The sequence below is a fragment of the Frieseomelitta varia genome, unplaced genomic scaffold (assembly GCF_011392965.1).
Source record: "Frieseomelitta varia isolate USP_RPSP 00005682 unplaced genomic scaffold, Fvar_1.2 scaffold_358, whole genome shotgun sequence".
Taxonomy (NCBI): domain Eukaryota; kingdom Metazoa; phylum Arthropoda; class Insecta; order Hymenoptera; family Apidae; genus Frieseomelitta; species Frieseomelitta varia.
In genome coordinates, this window is record NW_025110099.1 from 531436 (window position 1) to 550533 (window position 19098).

Consider the following 19098-nt stretch of genomic DNA (forward strand, 5'->3'; position numbering starts at 1 on the left):
TAATTTCGATTTTTCGCAATCATTACGTAGATTGTATTCAAAACGCAAGATTAAATACCAATGTTTACAAATAATTTTAAAAAATATGTTCAACATAACATTTTATGAATGTATTTGACTATCTGCATAAAATATTGAAGTTCTTTAAAAGTTCTAAGAGTCGAATGTTTATTAACATTGAAGTCATTTGAAGAAATGATTCTCTTGTCTTGAATAATGTAACAATCAATTTATTTCTTCGTGGCTTATCTATTAGTGCGAAAAACATCCTATAACAAACCAACCAATCGCATCCTTTTCTCGATAGCCATTTATTTAATGGACTGATTAATTTTGGTTCCTGAAACGACCTGGAAGAATCATGTAAAGTGTCCACTCGCATATGAACGCGCGAGAGAATATAATGAAAATACAATGATTAAAAAACGTTTGACTCATAGACGTAATGAAGAAGCCGCGTTTTTTTTTTTTTTTTTTTTTTTTTGATCACCATGCATGATTTGCAATTCTTCGCACGTACACGAGTAAATTTGCTATATTTGCACTTGAAGACTTTTTTATACAAGTCCAGACATTAATTATTATCGTTAATAATGATATAATTGCTGTCTGATAATTGCTGCTTTTATGATAGCTGCTTTAATGATAGTTGATACTTTTGAAATATTTTATAATCTTATAATACTTTTAATATATTTATTGCTAGTATCTTTATATCTTTATTCACTTAAAAAATTCCAAATTTGTTAGTTAACGTTAATTATGTTTAATTTTCTATTTGTTTTTGCAATTGACGTGAAATAAGATTATTCACACATTTTCGCGCACTTATTGAGATTTAATTCATGGATGCATACATTACTTCCGGTAGAAGAAAAAAAATATTCAAGCGTGACGCACCAGATACAGTGACCAAGCTAGTAAATATCACTTTCACACTAATAATTATATAGAATCGTTTGCAAATCTGTTTTCCTTTCGATCAGAATTATTACTTATCTCAACTCGATTTAATTGAGATTAGTTTTATCAATTTATTATTAAATAATTTTTCCTCTTTTTTTTTTACTTACAATTAGACTAATAAACATTGAATTTGTTAAAATATTCCACTAGAGAAACTATTATGTATATGATAGTAGAAACTATTACATTGTTACGGTTAGATGAATGAGTTCTCGGCTCGCAATATGGTACCGAGAAATTCTCAGGGAATTGGCCGAGAATAGAGATCGATCAAGGATGAATAATAATTCTGAACGAGCATCGATGAAACTCGAGCTCGGTAAAATTTCAAAAAGATCCTTCATTTTTTTCAAATTACGAGCCGCTTCTAATGAAGATGCATCGAGCGTGAATCTGACAGAGAAAGTTGTCTAGCATGATAATGAATTCCATTAAAGCTAACACGTATCCGTGTTATTCTTCTGAGTCTTCTTCACATACACTGTGCAATCATTTACGCTTACTTAAAAGTATGATTCTGTCACACAGTATGATCCACGATATTTACGATTGATGTTTTCTTCATAAGGCGTTCTTAAATATTTTTATAAAACACTCACACGAATCTGTCATTTTATTTTCAGTGATGAATGATCACCCGTGAATTATAAGCAACGAACGTAGGAGGTTTCGTGGAATCGAAAGAAATCCGACTGACGAACTCGGCGAACATCGGTCGTGTAGCTGTAAAAGGAGAACACCAGCGGAACGAAATCACGAGTGTGATTTCGGACAACGGACAGGTGGCTTATCGCCTTGGCAGCAGAGCATCACGTGCTCGTATGCGTCTGTGGAAGGCTGAAAGCTCGGAAAAGCGTGACCGTACGTTCGTTAAACGAAGATGAACAGAGAGATATTATAGACGGAGAAGGGAAGACAGCGTTTAGAGTGGCCCATTTCCCTTATCACGATAATACTGTACGATATAACTGTAACGGTAGTGCTTTAGAGGCGGCACGACAGAACACGAAGCACACGGCCAGTAAAGCCGAGAGTCGATTCAGGGTGAGTCATTTTCACATACGATCAGTCTGGTCGTGGATTGTAGCCGCGATGGATCAAACAACTGTGGGGTCGTCGCTATCCTTGTCGTTGTTGTTGTCATCATCATCATCATCATCATCATCATCATCATCATTGTCGTCGTCGTCGTCGTCGTCGTCGCCGTCGTCGTGGTCATCTTCGTCGATTGTGTCTCTTTGATCGGCAGAAAAAAAAGAAAGAATAGAACTCGAGAATAGTCCTTCGAGGAAAATGGACGTGGGACTGGTCACTCGTGCATCCTTGAATTCTCTACACATGGACGATGGCCGGATTGTCTCGCCGAATAGTTTCGACGAATGGACCTGGTCCAGCTTGCGAGTGAGTGCAACAATTTTTCGTCAATCGTGACTATGATCGATAACGCTGATTCGAACGCCGCAAAACTTATTAAAGACAATAGAATGAATGAATCCAGCTTACTCGCTCTGGAATCAAACGTTTTTGTTGCATAATAAGCGGTTTGTCATGGACTCATAGACATAGAAGAATTTTTTTTCGATCACACGAGTATTTCATATACACTGATAATCACGATAGTAATTAACGATTAACGTGTCAAGCCTGATACATGGAAAGAATTGAAGTTTCATTGAAATTCGAGTAATTAAAATTTCGTAGAAGGACATTTCACTCCTGAAAGATGTTTTTTTATAAATTTTTCGTAATTTATATATAATATTTTTCGTGATCGTGTTGAGCGATATGAGCGAAACCAAAGAATTTAATCTATTCACATTATAACGTTCTTCTTAAAGTCGATACATTTTGATCAAAAGATAATCCTTCCCATTTCTGTATCGTTCTAATCATAGATAAACGTGTCCGCTCGTTTAGTTGTGCTTCACACGTTTTGCAAAACATTCTCGACACGTACGATAATTGAATTATAAGGATGTTACGATGTTAGGATGAAAGGTGAAGACCGTGGAAGTGTACGCAAAAATTTACTATCTAATAATGTCGTGAAGATTTCCATGAAATTGCAATTGATTATCTTTGGTTTTATCTATCGAAGCCAGATCTCGATAACTTTTTAGCTGCATGCAATCGCATACGCGGAAAAATTGAAAAGTAGTTCGATGTTATATCGCGTTTTTTCCCCGTTCTATGATTCGATGACAAGTAAAAGTTAGGTTTTTTTTTTTTATGAATGATCGTTCGAACAGCTTATTTATTGCAATATTATCGTGCTTGTATTAATAGATGCCTAATTGATGTAATCGAAATAGAAAAAAATCTGTTTCATGTCCTTCACGGTAATTCAAAAATGCGTGGAAGTAATTGATAATTGAAGTGTACAGATCTTCGATCTGGCGCTAAGGTTTTATCTGCCAATCGTTGAAAATTTTTTTCGTTTAATAATAACTATTTATTCCTGTTTTCTTTTTGTTCTTTCTTTTTCTTTCTGATTTGTTACAAGAAATTTAATTCACGAAGCAAACCTCCCGTAACGTTGCTAATTAATTTTGTAAAGCAGATAAACAATCATTTTTTTCTAAACATTCTTATCTTTTTGCAAACTTTCAGAACAATGTACGGTAATGTCGTTATGATCGATATATGCCGTGTTATCGAAAATTCTAATCTCGTGGTCACAGGAATGCAAAACATTTTCTGATCGTTTCAGATCCTTCACGCAATATCAATTCTATTTAAAACTTATCGCCGTTCCTGTTTAGATCAAAGTGTATTACAGTCGAAATCATAACAACTTTCATACTTGGAGCACTATTTTTATTTGGAAATTGTTTTTCGAGAAATGATTTTTAATTTATAAAAAGTTTTCACAATGTAATTTTCATCTATTTTTTGTTAATTTCCTTGCACTACCAAGTTACAGAAACTTTAATTAATTTACAAACTAAGATCCTCTCTCGAGATACTTTTCAAATAATTCTAAATATAATTGATTTCTGTTAATTTACAGACTGAAATTCCTTCAAAACTCTGTTCAAATAGTATTAGAAACAATTATTAATTCTTTTTGTACTAAACTTTTTGTTTAGGAGACATAGTGAATTAAAATTTGGATCAAACCATTATTTTTATAACTATTAAAAATCTCTAATTCAACTTCAACTTCATTACCATCAAAATCATTTCTAAGACTCCAACACTCTATTCATCAATAAGTATGTCAATGTTTTTGTTATTAATCCATTCGCAACAATATTTTATATTATTTCATAAAACTCCAGAAGCTACATTTTAAAACCTAATATTCATCAATTATTGCAGATGTGTCACTTGGATTGATCTACGCTCTTAAATCATTCACAATCTCTAAAATTTCAAATTCATCAATCTTTAAATGAATCGTCTTGCACAATAATTCATTAACAAATATTAGTGAATCGACAAATTACAAGTTGTAGATTCTAAACTTTTTTGTTACAATTTTGCAACTTTACATCAATAGTAGAATACTCAAATGATTGGTAATTCATCAAATTCGTTTTCGGATTCCTTTTATTAACAAAATTACTGTTTAGGAACTCATTAATAGCTTATAACTTCATAAAATTTCATTAATAATATCAATTGAATGGTGCAAAAAAAACCCTCGGATCAATTTATGTATTATTAGCTCATTGAGCTATAAATCAACTTGCATACCATTCCTTTAGTTCAGATGTTCTAGTATTTTCTTCATCTTTCAAAATATATTGAAATATTTGAATGTTCCTCATGTTTTAGGTAAAGATATATTATGCATTACGTTATTACGAAATAATGATTGAATATTTTAAAGCGAGTAAAAAGAAACAAGAGAAACAAAGTACAAACGTTTCGAAATATGTAATAGATAGTAACATTTTAATTATCCAATATCATTATAAACTGTATTCTTAACTGTATCAACTATATATACTAACTTATTCACAACCAATTTAGATATTACGATCGAGAAACGAAGATATAAATATTATGACGATTGTGGTCGTATTATGACGAAAAGGAAGAAGGGACGGAGAAAAAGATGGTCGGGTCCGAGAGTCAGAGATTGAAGATCAATATTCACCGGACCGGACGAAAGGTTCGCGGGATATGAAAACGCACGCGCGAAACGCAGACGGGAACTCGTTCATTTCCCGGTGGAGAGAGTCTCGAGAGTTTCGCCGGGTTTCCGTGGCTTTCCTGTGGCAGGAAACCGTGAAAAGGGAGACTCGCGGCGTGTCGGGTGGAGGCGCGGCTGCGCTCCTCGATACTCGAGGCCCGATTTTTATCGTGCTTTACGAGCCGCATAATTCACATCAGCTACCGAGCACGTCGTTGATTTTGCATCAGACAGCCAGTGACTGTCGGAGATACGCGCACGTCGGTAATACCGAGTTCTTTTACTCCTCCATCGATGATAGTGTGACTGTTATGATTTCTAATCAAAGTGGTGGTTCTTCAGAAAAGAATTTTGTCTGAAGAATTATGTCGTGTATATATGAAGCTCTTAAAATCACTATATACTATTTGTATACTATTGTATTCCAAATTGAGGGAGTTTAATAGTGTCGGGAGAAGAGGAGATCCTATTTCATAGGAAGGTGCAATTTCAGATAGTGATTTTACATAGTGATTTTGGACGTGTTTAGTCAAATTCTGATAATTCACTTTACGTTGTAATATTGTTACTTTGACTTGTTCTTTATTTCTAAGTTCATTTTTATGTTAGCATCTTGCAATACTATGTTTTTCTGTGACGCAGTTGCATGTGATTCCATATTGGTCGGAGCGTAGGTAACGTTGAAGGATGTTTCCTGCGTTTTTCCGGGACTGGAAAATTTTACAGTAGTCTCTCTTTATTTGTCTCGTTGTGCATTTACTACTAAGAAAATAAAGCATCGTTTAAGGTTTTGTTTTTTTCTTGGTGTTGATTAAATCATATGTAACTGCGTGTACGTATGTAAATGTTATATTCTTTGAAAGAATAGTATGGCGAACACGTGTAATCCTCACTGTAAGACTGAACGTACGAATATATGCTCATTTGTGGAAAAATATTATAAAAGTAAGATGTGATGAATAATATGCTCGCCTATAGAAAGAGATTATTATCTATAATTTAATTAGAACCATAAAAAATAAGTTTTCTCTTAGAATAATCGCGTCGATTTCAAGTGTTTTCCTTCTTTTCGCCTTCTGATCACGGACGAGCCTTATTTTAAACGATCGACAGTAATGAAACACTTGCGCCTTTTCGAACATATACCTCTGTATTTAAGATTGTTTCCTTATCTATTTCTGTATATTTATTTTGAGTGTTCTAGTATCTCTAATTAGTCAAATTTTAAGCAGCTTCAATTTCCGAGTCGTTGGGAAACTAACGAGGCAACCGTGTACTATATCACGCGTTAAATTTAAATGGTCACAATGGTGAAAGTTGAAAGAATAGATTGCAAAATGTGTATCGCGTTATTTTTAGCTGTTTCAGTTATTAACCATCGAACCTGTTTCTATTTTTATTTTTCATTTAAATATATTAATTACTGTGTAGTCTCCTTTACAAATGAACCTTCGAAGGAAGCAACTGCGTAGTTTTTTTTTATTTGGACAATTTATCGTCATCTTTTATTGTCATTTTCATAAAAATGTTAAATAGTCGTCGATGAAGTGTCATAGTGTCGATGATGACAATGGTTAACTTATGTAGAAAGTTCAAACAACAATCCGATCACACATTGAATACATAATCTGACACGAGCTTTCACTTTCAGAAACAGTTCAAATACAAGGGCTTAGAGAAGCTGTTCACGATTTACCAGAGAAGAATTCAGTATGGTTATCTGTCGCTCTTCGTACTCCTACAATTGGCCCTTGGAATCATATATTGTTTGATCCTGATCACAATGGTAAGTAAGAAACAAAATACGAAAAAAATAAAGCGCTCCGTCTTCAAAGCTACGTATAATATCGTATTAATTACGTTGTCGTTTCGCTTAAATCTAATAAAACGAATTAAATCTAACTAATAATTGATTGGACTTTAACAAAGAAATGATTACTTATTAATCACTTATTAAAAGATAATACTAATAAAAACCGATATCCGAACTTAATTTTTTATTTCTATACCTACTAAAGAAAAGGAATAAAAATTGCAATTTTTAAATCGAACTTAATTTTTTCTCTAAATCCTATCACTATTATAAATATCATAGAATTATAATCATTTCTAAATAATCGTATACACAATTTTCGTTATTTTTAGTGAATCGATAATCTTCATTGATAAAGAGCAAGTTTTGTCCCTATTAATTTTATTTAATGGTCGCACTACATTCAAATTACAAAGAAAATTAATCGGTAATAGCGAGTAAAAGAAACACAAAGAAGACATTATGAACTTGTTCTACTTTTTCGTAGGTCAGCATAGAAAATTGTATACCGGATGTAGTAAACACCCTCATGAGCGCGTTACTCTGCCCGATAATCGCGCTTTTGTTCAAGTCGAAAATCGTCGCAAGGAACACCTATTTACCAGTCATGTTGTCCTGCTTGATCGTGGTACTGCTGGTAGTCGGTGATTTGGCTGTTCCTTTGTACTATACCATCCTGTATAACGATGACGTACCACCGATAAGGTAATGAACAACTGAGAAGAAAATTAGCTATTGGTTAATCGTGGTAAGATCATTTCAATTATCATCGGCGACTTTTATCAGTTCGTCATTTGTACAGTTGTTTTTCGCTGTGGTTCGCTGTTTGGATTTGCCTTCTCGAAACTGTTAGTAATTACGAAAGATCAGCAGGATCGATATTAATGACCATCGGTTGCACGAGCCATTTTCTAATAGGATCCGTGAGATATTTCCCTGGGCGGTCGTATTCTCATTTAATTTTAAATTGCCAGTTAATTGTAACGATCACTTTGTTAAAAATAGATGTTCTAGAATAGATAAGCAAGTACCATAAATCATTATCTTTTCATTATTCCGTCAGGATTAAGTTAATGAAATTGCAGGCAATTGATACCGTCGTCTATTTTTTGGTCTTTGTTTTTTTAAATTTCAACGTTAAATTTTTACGTTTTCTTTTTTTTTTTTTTTATTGTTGTACGTATTTATGTAGGAATTGTCCAATGAATGTAATAGGTAGTCGATAACGAAGATTAGATTAATGTATAATTCTCATTAGCAGATTCTATATAACAATCAGCTAATTGCGAGTCGTTTTACCCTTTTCTGCTAATGAACGCGTAACCGTGAACTTATAATCGTTTTCAACGCATGTGTATAATTGCGTTTCTTTTTTGCAGACCAGCGTATGCGACTCACGCGCTCTTGGCGTGTTACGTCTTCCTACCTCTCACGGAGAATCTACACGCTTTTATACTCGGAATCACTGCGACTATATGTTACTTAGCTACTCTTTCGTTAATCACTTACAGAAACACATTTGATTATAGTACGAAGGTAAAAATGAGTTTCGTTACTTATTGATGTAGGATTATCGAAGATAAATGTATTTTTAAATAACAAACTGTTGAGAGAATGATTAAATAATCTGATTTCAGATTAAATAAACTGACCGAATGAACGTATTATTTTAAAATGTTCTCGAATTTATTTAAACTCATTCTGAAAGATAGGCAGTATTTTTGACAGGGCAATGTTTAGAATTAAAGTGTAAAAAGTTAAAATTTTTTTAATTGAATTATTTTCTTACACTGTTGAAAGATTTTATATTGCAATATTCTAATTTGATTTATAAATCTTTCAGATCATTACAGAGAGTATATATCTTGCTTGCGTAAATGGTCTTGGATTATACTTCAGATTCATGAATGAAATCGTTATTAGACGATCGTTCTTGGATCACCGCAAGTGTGTGGAATCAACGCTGCGGTTGAATTATGAGAAAGATCAGGAAGTATGTTTCTATAAATGAGTTTAAACGTGGTTGTATATGTTTTCATAAAAATTCATAATAATCTTCAGGAACAACTTACGCGGAGTATATTGCCACAACATATAGCTGCGAAAATAAAAAAGGAATTTAGAGATATTTTTAAATTTATAGAGGAACATAAAAAACCTCCTCCTAAAGGAAGTCCACATAGGTACGTTTATTTGCATAATAAATAAATATGTTTAATCCTGAAGACATAGAAGTGTAACAAATGTCATTCATTGATTTTCAGTGACCTATGCGTCGAAACGCACAACAACGTAAGCATTTTGTATGCTGATGTGGTGAATTTTTCCGGATTAACAGTGACATTGCCCGTACGAAAATTGGTAGAGACACTGAACGACTTGTTCGGTAGTTTCGACGAGGCTTCCGAAAAACATAATGTTCTCCGTATCAAGTTCCTAGGTGATTGTTACTATTGTGTAAGTGGAGTGCCAACTCCGAACTCCCAGCATGCGAAAAGCTGCGTAGATTTAGGTAAATATATTTCAAAGTATGTACATATCTGTTATTTTTTATTTTCACTTAGAAATCTGGCTCGTGTTGTAGGGCTTGATATGATAAAGATCATTAAAGACGTGAGAGCTAAAGTACGACGCGAGAGTGGCGTGGATGTAAATATGAGAATAGGGGTTCACTCTGGCAACATAATATCGGGGATCCTGGGTAACAACAAGTGGCAGTATGATGTTTGGTCACGTGATGTCGTTATAGCTAATAAAATGGAGCAAACGGGAAAACCCGGCAAAGTTCACGTTACGCAGCAAACATTGGACCTCGTGAACGCTAACGAGTATGATTGCGTCCCAGTAGAGTCCTTGAATGACGAGGTTCTTAAGAAATACGGAATTCGAAGTTACCTGATCACACCTTCGATTCCGGATTCACCGACTACGCAGGTGCATATTTCCCAGTGGCGTAGGAAGCCTGTAGTGAACGACATTTGTTTAATAATAGAAAATTTGTTTGCGCTTAACAATGTAAATTTCCTACGCCACTGACATATCTTCTTAACCGTTGAACGAACGTGCGTCGAGTGTGTCGTATCGTTGACAGATGAACTTTGTTGCAGAACAGCGAGAACAACTTGACAGTCATGACTCCGAGTACCCCACCGCCATGCAACAAGCATTACGTGAAATTCTACTTACGATCCAGTAGCGTGAATTCTGGATCAAGAAACAGTAGACGTTTTACCGCCACTATAAATAATCATGTTGACGTATTCACTAGCTCTTCTAGACGCCGTACACACTTCATGGACTCCTGTTTGCGAGATTATCATCTGATGCTCAAAGCTGCGGATGCAGAAATGGAGAATGCTATTAAGAAAATGCCTCTCACTAAGGGGGAGTAAGTATATCTCTATCTCTAACTTACTTAGCCACTTTGATATATTTTATACAAAGTAAAAGATAAATTTCTTGGATGATGTTGTAGGCAATGGTGCAAATGGGAAGATATGAATCCAATATTTTTAACATTTCAACAGTGGAATTGGGAAATACCGTTTTTGAAAGAACCTGATCCACTTTTTAAATTTTATATCAGTTCCGCTGTGTTTGTCCTAATTTTTATGGGGCTTATTTATTTGGTACCTGCGCTTTCTCTTTCTGAGTATGTTTACTTTATAAGAATATTCATTAACAATATAAATAAAATTGGATAATTCTTAACGCTTAATTAATTCATAGGTGGCATCTAAGCACAGCGATTAGTTATGTGACAGCGATATTATTTTTGATCGCTTTAATGCCAATAGCTTGGATGCACTTCGCGTGGAATCGGTATAAAGATCCGCATGATGAACAAGAAGGACACGTACCTCATCCTCACAATAAATTATTGTGTTTTCTATATCAAACTAGTATAAAGGTTAACATTCTTGTATAGTTAATCTTTCACATGATTTTTATAGTACTGAGAATTAGTTTTTTATTACATTTCAGGTTGTTTGGAGTGCATTCCTTAGAACGATTTTGTATTTGGTGATAACAATAATGTTAGCAGCGTGTGCTATGTTTGATATGATTGTAAGTTAACAATGAACATGAATACTATATTGAATATTAAATTATCGATTAAAGTATTTAATCGTTGTGTAATTTCAGTTTGAATGTAAAAATGTGAGTGAGCTTGAAAGCAATAATATAACATCCAGCATAATAGAGCCTGACGCCGCGAAATTTGATTGCGTGGCTACACCTTGGGTAAGATTGTTTAGTAGGTACTTGTATGTTGTAGATTCTCCTTAGTTTCCAAAATATTATATAACGTTTTTAATTTCGTTCAATGATTGTTTCTAGCAAATGACGCAAACTTGCTCTTTGGCAATTTTGACCAGTTTTTTGTTTTTGAGACTCCATTATATTTTAAAGTTAATAATAGGTACCACAGTAGTGGTATTTTATTCGTGGAATGTTTGGGTATATCGTTCAAATTTATTTCAGGTAATTTTGATCAGCACCTTTTTAATTTCTATCTTTCTATGATGAATGTCGATTGCACTTATTTGGAATTTTTTTCACAGTCAGGCGAAAGATGGAATCCATATTTGGAACCAAGATTGGCACATGTTTTAAGCATAATCTTTCTTAGTTTTTCTTTGCACTTGATAGATCGTCAGGTGAGTGTACTCTAATTAACAATTGTTTCTTTAATAATACGTTATTTATATGTATTAATTCAAATGTAAATTTATTCAGGCAGAATACTTGAGCAGATTAGACTATTTATGGAAGCGTCAATTAACTAAAGAACAAGATGAAGCATTCCATACAAGGAACGCTAATAAACTTCTACTTCGTAATATTTTACCAGAACATGTTGGTATGTTAATATTCAAGTAATATTAAAATTCATTCAATTACAATCGTAATTATATCATGTATCAATTTTATGTAGCGGAGTTCTACTTGAATATGAACAGAACAGAAGAAAACGAGCCTTATCACGAAGCTCATAATAATGTGGCCGTCATGTTTGCTTCATTAACGGATGTCTCTATTGATGGAAGTAATACTCTAGCAGACCTAAATGAGATCATATGTGAATTTGATAAATTATTATTTGAGCCATACTATGTCTATCGAATTGAAAAAATCAAAATTGCTGGTAAATGATTAAACAAAGATAAGAATTTTTGAATCGCTATTCCAGATGTCATGGAGACATAATGGATGTTATGTTACGATTGTCTTAGGTACTACCTATATGGCAGCTTGTGGATTAGAAGCCGGTCGGCGAGATTCGATGCACAGCGCAGAAAGTGAGGAAAATTTCAATGACAACGTGATAAAAGTTATGGCCCAATTTGCGGTTGAAATGATGGCAGTTCTAGATAAATTGAAAAGAAAGTCATTTTACACATCGAAACCTTATAGGTACTTATATCATGCAAATTTATATTTGAATTGTTTAAAGGAAAGTATTGTTTCAGACTAAGAATTGGAATATCACACGGCGAAGTAACAGCAGGAGTAGTAGGCGCTCAGAAGCCATTGTATGATATTTGGGGTGATGCTGTGAATATGGCATCTAGAATGGACACGACAGGTGTTCCGGGGAAAATACAGGTTCAATTAAAACTAAATTTTGGTTTAAAGGAATATCTTTTCTACTTTTTTTTGAGTAATAATCATTTACACAGGTTACGGCAGAAACTGCAGCTGTTCTCGAACAACAAGGTATCAAGTGTCATCTTCGAGGAGAAACGTACGTTAAACCGAAAGGATTTGTTACAACGTACTTCGTTGGTATCGATGATAACCTACAGCTTCAAAGAACAGATTCTATTGAGGAGACTAGTCTGTGATTGAAACTCTAACTCGACCTTTAAGCAATTACTGCGGTAACGATGTGAAAAGTGAGATATTAGGTATCTAAGTGAATATATACAGACACAAGAGAAAAACCAAAGAAAATTTGAAACACCAAAGAATCGACAGAAAAAAAAGGAACGCAGTCAACGACTGTATCACTATGCGGAATACCTCAATTTATTCAGTCGAATATAGTAAAAATATACGTACGTGAAATATGTTTGCAATCATATGCCTTGAAGCCGATTATTGACACATTATTACAAATCGAAGATGCCAGTTTTAATAACAATTTTTTACGTAATCATTATTCATATAAAGACAACATTCGATTATTTGAAATAATTCATATTGTAAATAAGCAAAGAACTTCTACCTAGTGATATTTGGAAGACATTATCCTAAATAATGTACAATCCATTGAAAGTATGAAAATCTTGTAATTGATGATAAAAAAAAATTTTCAAGAATAATTCGTTGCAAATGACAATTCGAAAGATAATCAAAAGAAATGAAACGTATTATTTATATCATTGCATGCAAATGATAATGATGTTTTCTAGCTGTATGTTAAATGTATATACAGTATTTCGCGTTTAATTAACAGGAATGTAGTTAGTTGGAAATATTTATTGACGTAGGTTTTTCCAAGTTTTCATGACAATGCGAACGTTTTGAAAATTGATGTACAAACACATTTTCATGACGTTCACTGTAAAGTTAAAAAGATACTATAATATCGAAGATGCTCATAAGTTTTGAAACACAGTCCTAAAATACCTGGACAACTTTAAATTCTTTTTCATTTCATGTCTAATAACAGTTTCATTATTAATTCGTTTCCATTGCGTAGCTAATTTTTGATAGATAATTAAACAAATCCGGGTGGATTTTCATTGCTTAGGGATTGTTTCTTCTTAACGAGTAAGCAAACAACATACAAACATGTATAAAATGGCCCCACGAATCTAAACGTATATGAGATTTGTATTTATTGAGCAAGTAAAAAAGTAATTTTTATCGCATAACATCAATGAATCTATAATGCCCACAGGCTATGCCTGAATCATTTTTAATTTTTAAATTGTTCTAGAAGAACAAATGCAGTAATTTTTTAAATACATCGTCTCTTTCTTAATTTATAAACCACACATCTTATAAACTAAGCTTCTCACCCTGGTTATGAGTAGAGGTACGAATTTATTTTTCTATCAACTGTATGTATCATTGGCGTGACAAACATCAGTTTATTTCTTTGTACATATTTATATATATATATTTTTTTTAAACATTAAAAGATAACGACCAATGTGATTTAAATAAAGTATTTATTGCTACATATACGAGGTGTAAATTTTGTATACAAACACAAAAGCATTGTAACGAATGTTTATATTATGTGTCTTTAGCTCTTTGTTCTCTATATTAAAAATACTTATATTTTTATATAAATCTTATATTTTAACTTATGTATAGATAACCAATAACTTATATCTTAACTCTGTTTCTTTCTCTATTGTTCTTCTCTTTTTATTTCTTAAGATATTGCATCTTCTTGGAACAATAACTTTCGGAATTTTTTTGAATCTATCGGTTAAACATCTTGAGATAAGAAAGACATTACTCTTGGCAACAGTATAATTAGAAGATATTTTTAATAAAACGGAAATACTGGTAGTTTTAACGTTACTTTCATAAGCACGAGAACTTTTAATTCAGTACGAAAATATATGTCTTACTTACGTACAATTATTTTCTATTTGGTATTATCCTCTATGAACAAGTATAATAGATACACGTTGAACATATTTTATTACATTGGAATTTAACAAAAAAATTGATCTTTTACTATTTCATGGTAATCATCCTAGTATGTAGCAACACGCTCTATAAATACATTCTTAACATATTCTCGCATTATTCATGAACGTAATTTTAATTAATGGAAAAAAAAGTTACTCATTCGATTTACGAAAAGATTGAAAAAAACAACGAAGTATTCTTTATATATGGTATTTATTGCGTGGTATTTAACAATTAAATGCATGCGTGCTTCATTTTTTCTTTTTTTCTTTCTTTGCGAAAATTGAGAATATAATCTGCCAATTTCTCGACAAGTGCCAAGACGAAGATGGTTTCACATGCGTAATGGCCTCGTTTCTTTCGATCGGGAGCGGCATTTATTTATCTCGACACGATTCGTGTACGGGACTACGTATACACCGTGCGACAGACGGTGATGGCTATATTCATTCAGACTTGCTTTAGGCGTTATCGATTTACGAAGTTCTAGAGCTTCGCGTAGTGAACTTGGTTTATTTCGAGCGACAACAAAAAAAAAGGGATCGACGCGTGCCTGGTCTATTGCACGGAGAAATCGTTAATTTGTTCGATCCGTGAACCGTGTGAGTCACCTCACGAACCCATCCTTCTGCCAGTGCTAGTCATTTTGTTGACAGCCGTGGAACAAGGATAGACTGATAACGTTTTACTCCTTTGACATTTCAACTGTCATTGCGTTTTTCGTTTCGTTCCGTGATTTCTCGCAAAACTCGACGTTTTTGTGAACTACGCATCGAGAAACCGCAGACGGGAAAACGATCAGTCGCGATCTTTTCTTTTTTTCTTTTTATTACGTTACCGTTATCATATGCAAACGAATCCAGTGTACGTACGAGAAATTACGAAAGTGATTCTTTATTGCAAGTGATGAGTCAATGAGAGTATAACCTCTAAGGAGGTTACTGTCACGCGTAGCAAGTAGAGCACATAGATTGTACTTTATATATTTCCGATCTTGTTTGAATAACATAAAAGCAACATGGATATCGGATTTTCATCGTACCACAATGGTGGACCAACGAGAGAACAAGATTTTGGCAGATTGTCGCAGACCATCGGCACATCAATTTTAAAGATATCCCAAAATGGTAGGTACGCGGATTACGTTAGTTAGAAGATATATTCAATAATCATTCTTGGTTTATGTTTGACAGTGTCTTCTATGCAAAAGATGGTCAATCAATTGGGCAGCTCTTCAGATTCTCAAGAACTGCGAAATCAGCTGTAAGACGTTATAAACAAGATTTGGATCAATTATATTCTGTGTACATTCTCTTCCCTGATTATATGTTTTATACAATTTTTAGGCACCAGATACAACATTATACACAACAGTTGGCAAAAGACACTAGTGTACATCTTCGAGATTTGGCTATATTGGCTAATAATTCAGGATCTACCAGTCCTGGCGAACAAAGACAGCGTAAAATGCAGAGAGAACGTTTACAAGATGAATTTACAAGTGCATTAAATTCTTTTCAAGTATGTTTATAAAAATGTCCTGTATATATATGTGATCTAGCACATTCATTTACATATATAAACTTAATTTCGTAGGCAGTACAAAGGCTTGCAGCTTCCAAAGAGAAGGAAATGGTTAGAAAAGCTAAAGCGAATGCAGGTATTACACCATTTGGCGAAAAAAAGCAAGAGACGTTGATAGAGTTACAAGACAGCAGAACTCAGAAACAAATGCAGCAACAGCAGTTGAAAGAAGAACAAAACTTGCGAATGTTGGAAGAACAGGAAGCAAGTATAAGACAACTGGAGGTACACATCTTTTTACTTTAATGATATATTTCAACTTTTCAAGTCGTTTTACGATGATTATATTTACAGAGCAATATTAGCGATATCAATCAAATTTTCAAAGATCTTGGTGCTTTGGTATATGATCAAGGAGAAGTTATTGATTCTATAGAGGCTTCTGTTGAAAGAACAGAAGTATCTGTCAATGAAGCTACTTCTCACGTAAGACAAGCAAGCATGTATCAAAATAAATTGCGCAAGAAAAAATGCGTACTTGCTCTTATCGGAGCGGTCGTGTTGTCTATATTAATTGGAATCATTGCTTGGCAAAGGTCTTAAAATATTCAATAATACGAAGTGATGAGAAAAGACGTAGCTGCATCTTAATTACAAGGTACCATGTTGTATATGGTGTATTTTTTGAAAAACTTTTGATTTGGTTTAAAATCGCTTTACGAATACGAAGAGAAATTAGTACTATCAATGGAAACGAACGTAATGGAAGATGAACTTGCATCGTACTATAATCTTATTAATAACATTCTTATAATTGTGATAATAAATGGTGCAAGATCTATTTTACGAGTAAGATGTGCAACGGCCAGTCTAAGACTGCCCAGTCCATTTGTACGTTTCATTATTCATTGTGTAATATTAGTGCGTATATACATGCGTATAAAAAAAGTATATGAATATATCCATTCATGATATAGTCGTGATTAATAATCTCACATAATTTTAGGGAGCATAATATGTGAATATTAACGATTCATTTTAAATGACATTGTGCATTTCAAGAACTAAATCCTGCGTGAATTGTATGAATCAATACAGAGTGAATGAATTGATATAATCATTGTATAGTGTATAAGTTTCGAACGTCCCACGAAAAATTATTCTTATCTGTAAACATTAAGATAAAAGTATTGCTACGGTCATTATGAAACAGCAGAGTACGTGAATGAGAAATCATTGTAAGCTAATGTATTATATTTAAAAATGTTGATTTATTTTAGCCAAAATGTAATAACTCATGTAAAATGAATTATATATATATACATATATATCAAATTTGAAAAGAAATGTTTTATTATTTCGAAATTGAACAATTACTAAATTATTTTAAGAGAAATTTTTGTTTTTTATTATGTCTGATTAGCAATAGTAAAAGTAATATATAGTTTATTCAAATTTTCAATCTGTTATTTCTACAATTAAATATATGTTTACAAGTTTACATATTTAATATTGTAATTAAAACGCGCCATATTGTTTTATATCGATGCGATCTATCGATTGTATATAAAGTTCATACCATCTCACTTGTCAGTCTTCATCGCTTACTGCGTGTCGGTTGATAGTTTACACTTCTGTTCGCGCGATGTATTAATTATTCTGTTTGAAAATACGTTTGGCTCGCGAGTTAAATGTATCGAAATAATAAAGAAAAACACATATTCAACGAAAATTTTAAGAATATAATGTTGAAGCACATTTTCGCTGCAACTGTGATTGTATTAATATGTCTGTCAGGATCTGAGGTTAGGGTATCAATTTAGAAAATAACAAAATCCATTTACTATAATACATAATCTCCATGATCCATTGCAGGCGCAATACGATGACAAACGATGCAAGTGCATTTGTCCTAGCCTTCTCTCCGTTATAAATACAACGCAATCATCGTCAGAACGAAAAACGTATATCATAAATGTTCCACCATCCGAATGGTAATCAAATTCTAATACCTAATTAAGAAATATGTAATCTCTCATCTGTAATACGTGTATGGTATTAGCATTATATGTATGTAACTTCATGTAAATTTTAATCCGCAGTAAATGTGAAAATGTTGTCTTATCAAAAGTGGGAGATCAGTTGAAAGGTAAAGAGGAAATTTTTTGTTCACGATGTGATTGCAAATATGAAAATAGGAACACTACCATTATTAAAGTAAGTCTCTTTTTACTCTCTTATTTAAAGTAAAAAATTTATGGAATAATTTGCTTTTTCAGATAGTAGTGATACTTGTTATTTGGGTTATATCACTGTTAGTAATTTATATGTTATTCCTGATTTGTTTGGATCCATTATTGAATAAAAGAATTCATAAAGCTTCAACAAATATTGGCTATCATGAACATAATAATGAAGATGTAAGTTAATACATCTGAAGACTAAGATATCAGACATTGAAAACATCTTTTGAAAATTAAAATATTAAGTATTTAATTTGAAATATATTATTTAAATCATTTTTTTTTTTTTTTTTTTTTATAGGATGATTCTTCAACAGCTCCTGGAACATTTCATGCTATGGGTGAAAGAGGTAATGTTCTAAATCGTGTTGGTCATCAACAAGATAAATGGAAACGTCAAGTTCGTGAGCAGAGGCGTAATATTTATGATCGGCATACCATGCTTAACTGAAGTGTATAGTTTATAGAAAGAATTAAATATAATAAATAACAATACAAAGGCTGTGACATTTATTTGATGGCATTTACAATTCTATATATAATTTTTTCAGATTATTTTACATATAAATATGGTAAAATACTAATATGAAATGATAAAAAATAAATAATTGAGCTATTTGTAAATGCTAGCAAATCTGGTCATGGATTGCATCAACTATATAGTTAATAACTAAATTTTTTGAGTAATGTATCAAACAATAACGTATTGAAATATGTTATTTGTATAGGTAAGTGTATATATTTCTATGAAA

General features: G+C 32.8%; 3 protein-coding genes across 11 annotated transcripts; all 3 read left to right on the forward strand.

Annotated features, from left to right (window-relative positions):
- The first annotated feature begins 1735 nt into the window (after nucleotides 1-1735).
- Nucleotides 1736-13801, forward strand: LOC122530867 (adenylate cyclase type 2-like). 9 transcript variants are annotated; one of them, XM_043658228.1, is made up of 21 exons: nucleotides 1936-2010; nucleotides 4945-5371; nucleotides 6759-6893; nucleotides 7408-7625; nucleotides 8300-8456; nucleotides 8764-8913; nucleotides 8982-9103; nucleotides 9185-9432; nucleotides 9505-9854; nucleotides 10028-10308; nucleotides 10396-10572; nucleotides 10650-10830; nucleotides 10905-10988; nucleotides 11067-11165; nucleotides 11262-11405; nucleotides 11486-11581; nucleotides 11661-11784; nucleotides 11860-12069; nucleotides 12158-12338; nucleotides 12395-12530; nucleotides 12605-13801. In XM_043658228.1, the coding sequence occupies exons 3-21, from the start codon at nucleotides 6891-6893 to the stop codon at nucleotides 12767-12769; spliced, it is 3126 nt and encodes a 1041-aa protein (XP_043514163.1). In that variant the 5' UTR covers nucleotides 1936-2010; nucleotides 4945-5371; nucleotides 6759-6890; the 3' UTR covers nucleotides 12770-13801. The 9 variants fall into 9 exon arrangements, 8 of the variants coding, with proteins under 8 accessions (XP_043514168.1, XP_043514163.1, XP_043514161.1 ...); XM_043658227.1 differs by lacking the exon at nucleotides 1936-2010 and adding an exon at nucleotides 2292-2367; XM_043658233.1 differs by lacking the exon at nucleotides 4945-5371 and having other exon boundaries at nucleotides 1736-2010.
- Nucleotides 13802-14954: 1153 nt separating this feature from the next.
- Nucleotides 14955-17446, forward strand: LOC122530870 (syntaxin-12). The gene is made up of 5 exons (XM_043658238.1): nucleotides 14955-15706; nucleotides 15773-15842; nucleotides 15926-16100; nucleotides 16176-16388; nucleotides 16458-17446. The coding sequence occupies exons 1-5, from the start codon at nucleotides 15598-15600 to the stop codon at nucleotides 16704-16706; spliced, it is 816 nt and encodes a 271-aa protein (XP_043514173.1). The 5' UTR covers nucleotides 14955-15597; the 3' UTR covers nucleotides 16707-17446.
- Nucleotides 17447-17676: 230 nt separating this feature from the next.
- LOC122530841 (uncharacterized protein CG1161) lies at nucleotides 17677-18841 on the forward strand. Its single transcript, XM_043658179.1, has 5 exons — nucleotides 17677-17908; nucleotides 17979-18097; nucleotides 18206-18320; nucleotides 18383-18523; nucleotides 18648-18841. The coding sequence occupies exons 1-5, from the start codon at nucleotides 17795-17797 to the stop codon at nucleotides 18795-18797; spliced, it is 639 nt and encodes a 212-aa protein (XP_043514114.1). The 5' UTR covers nucleotides 17677-17794; the 3' UTR covers nucleotides 18798-18841.
- Nucleotides 18842-19098: the final 257 nt, after the last annotated feature.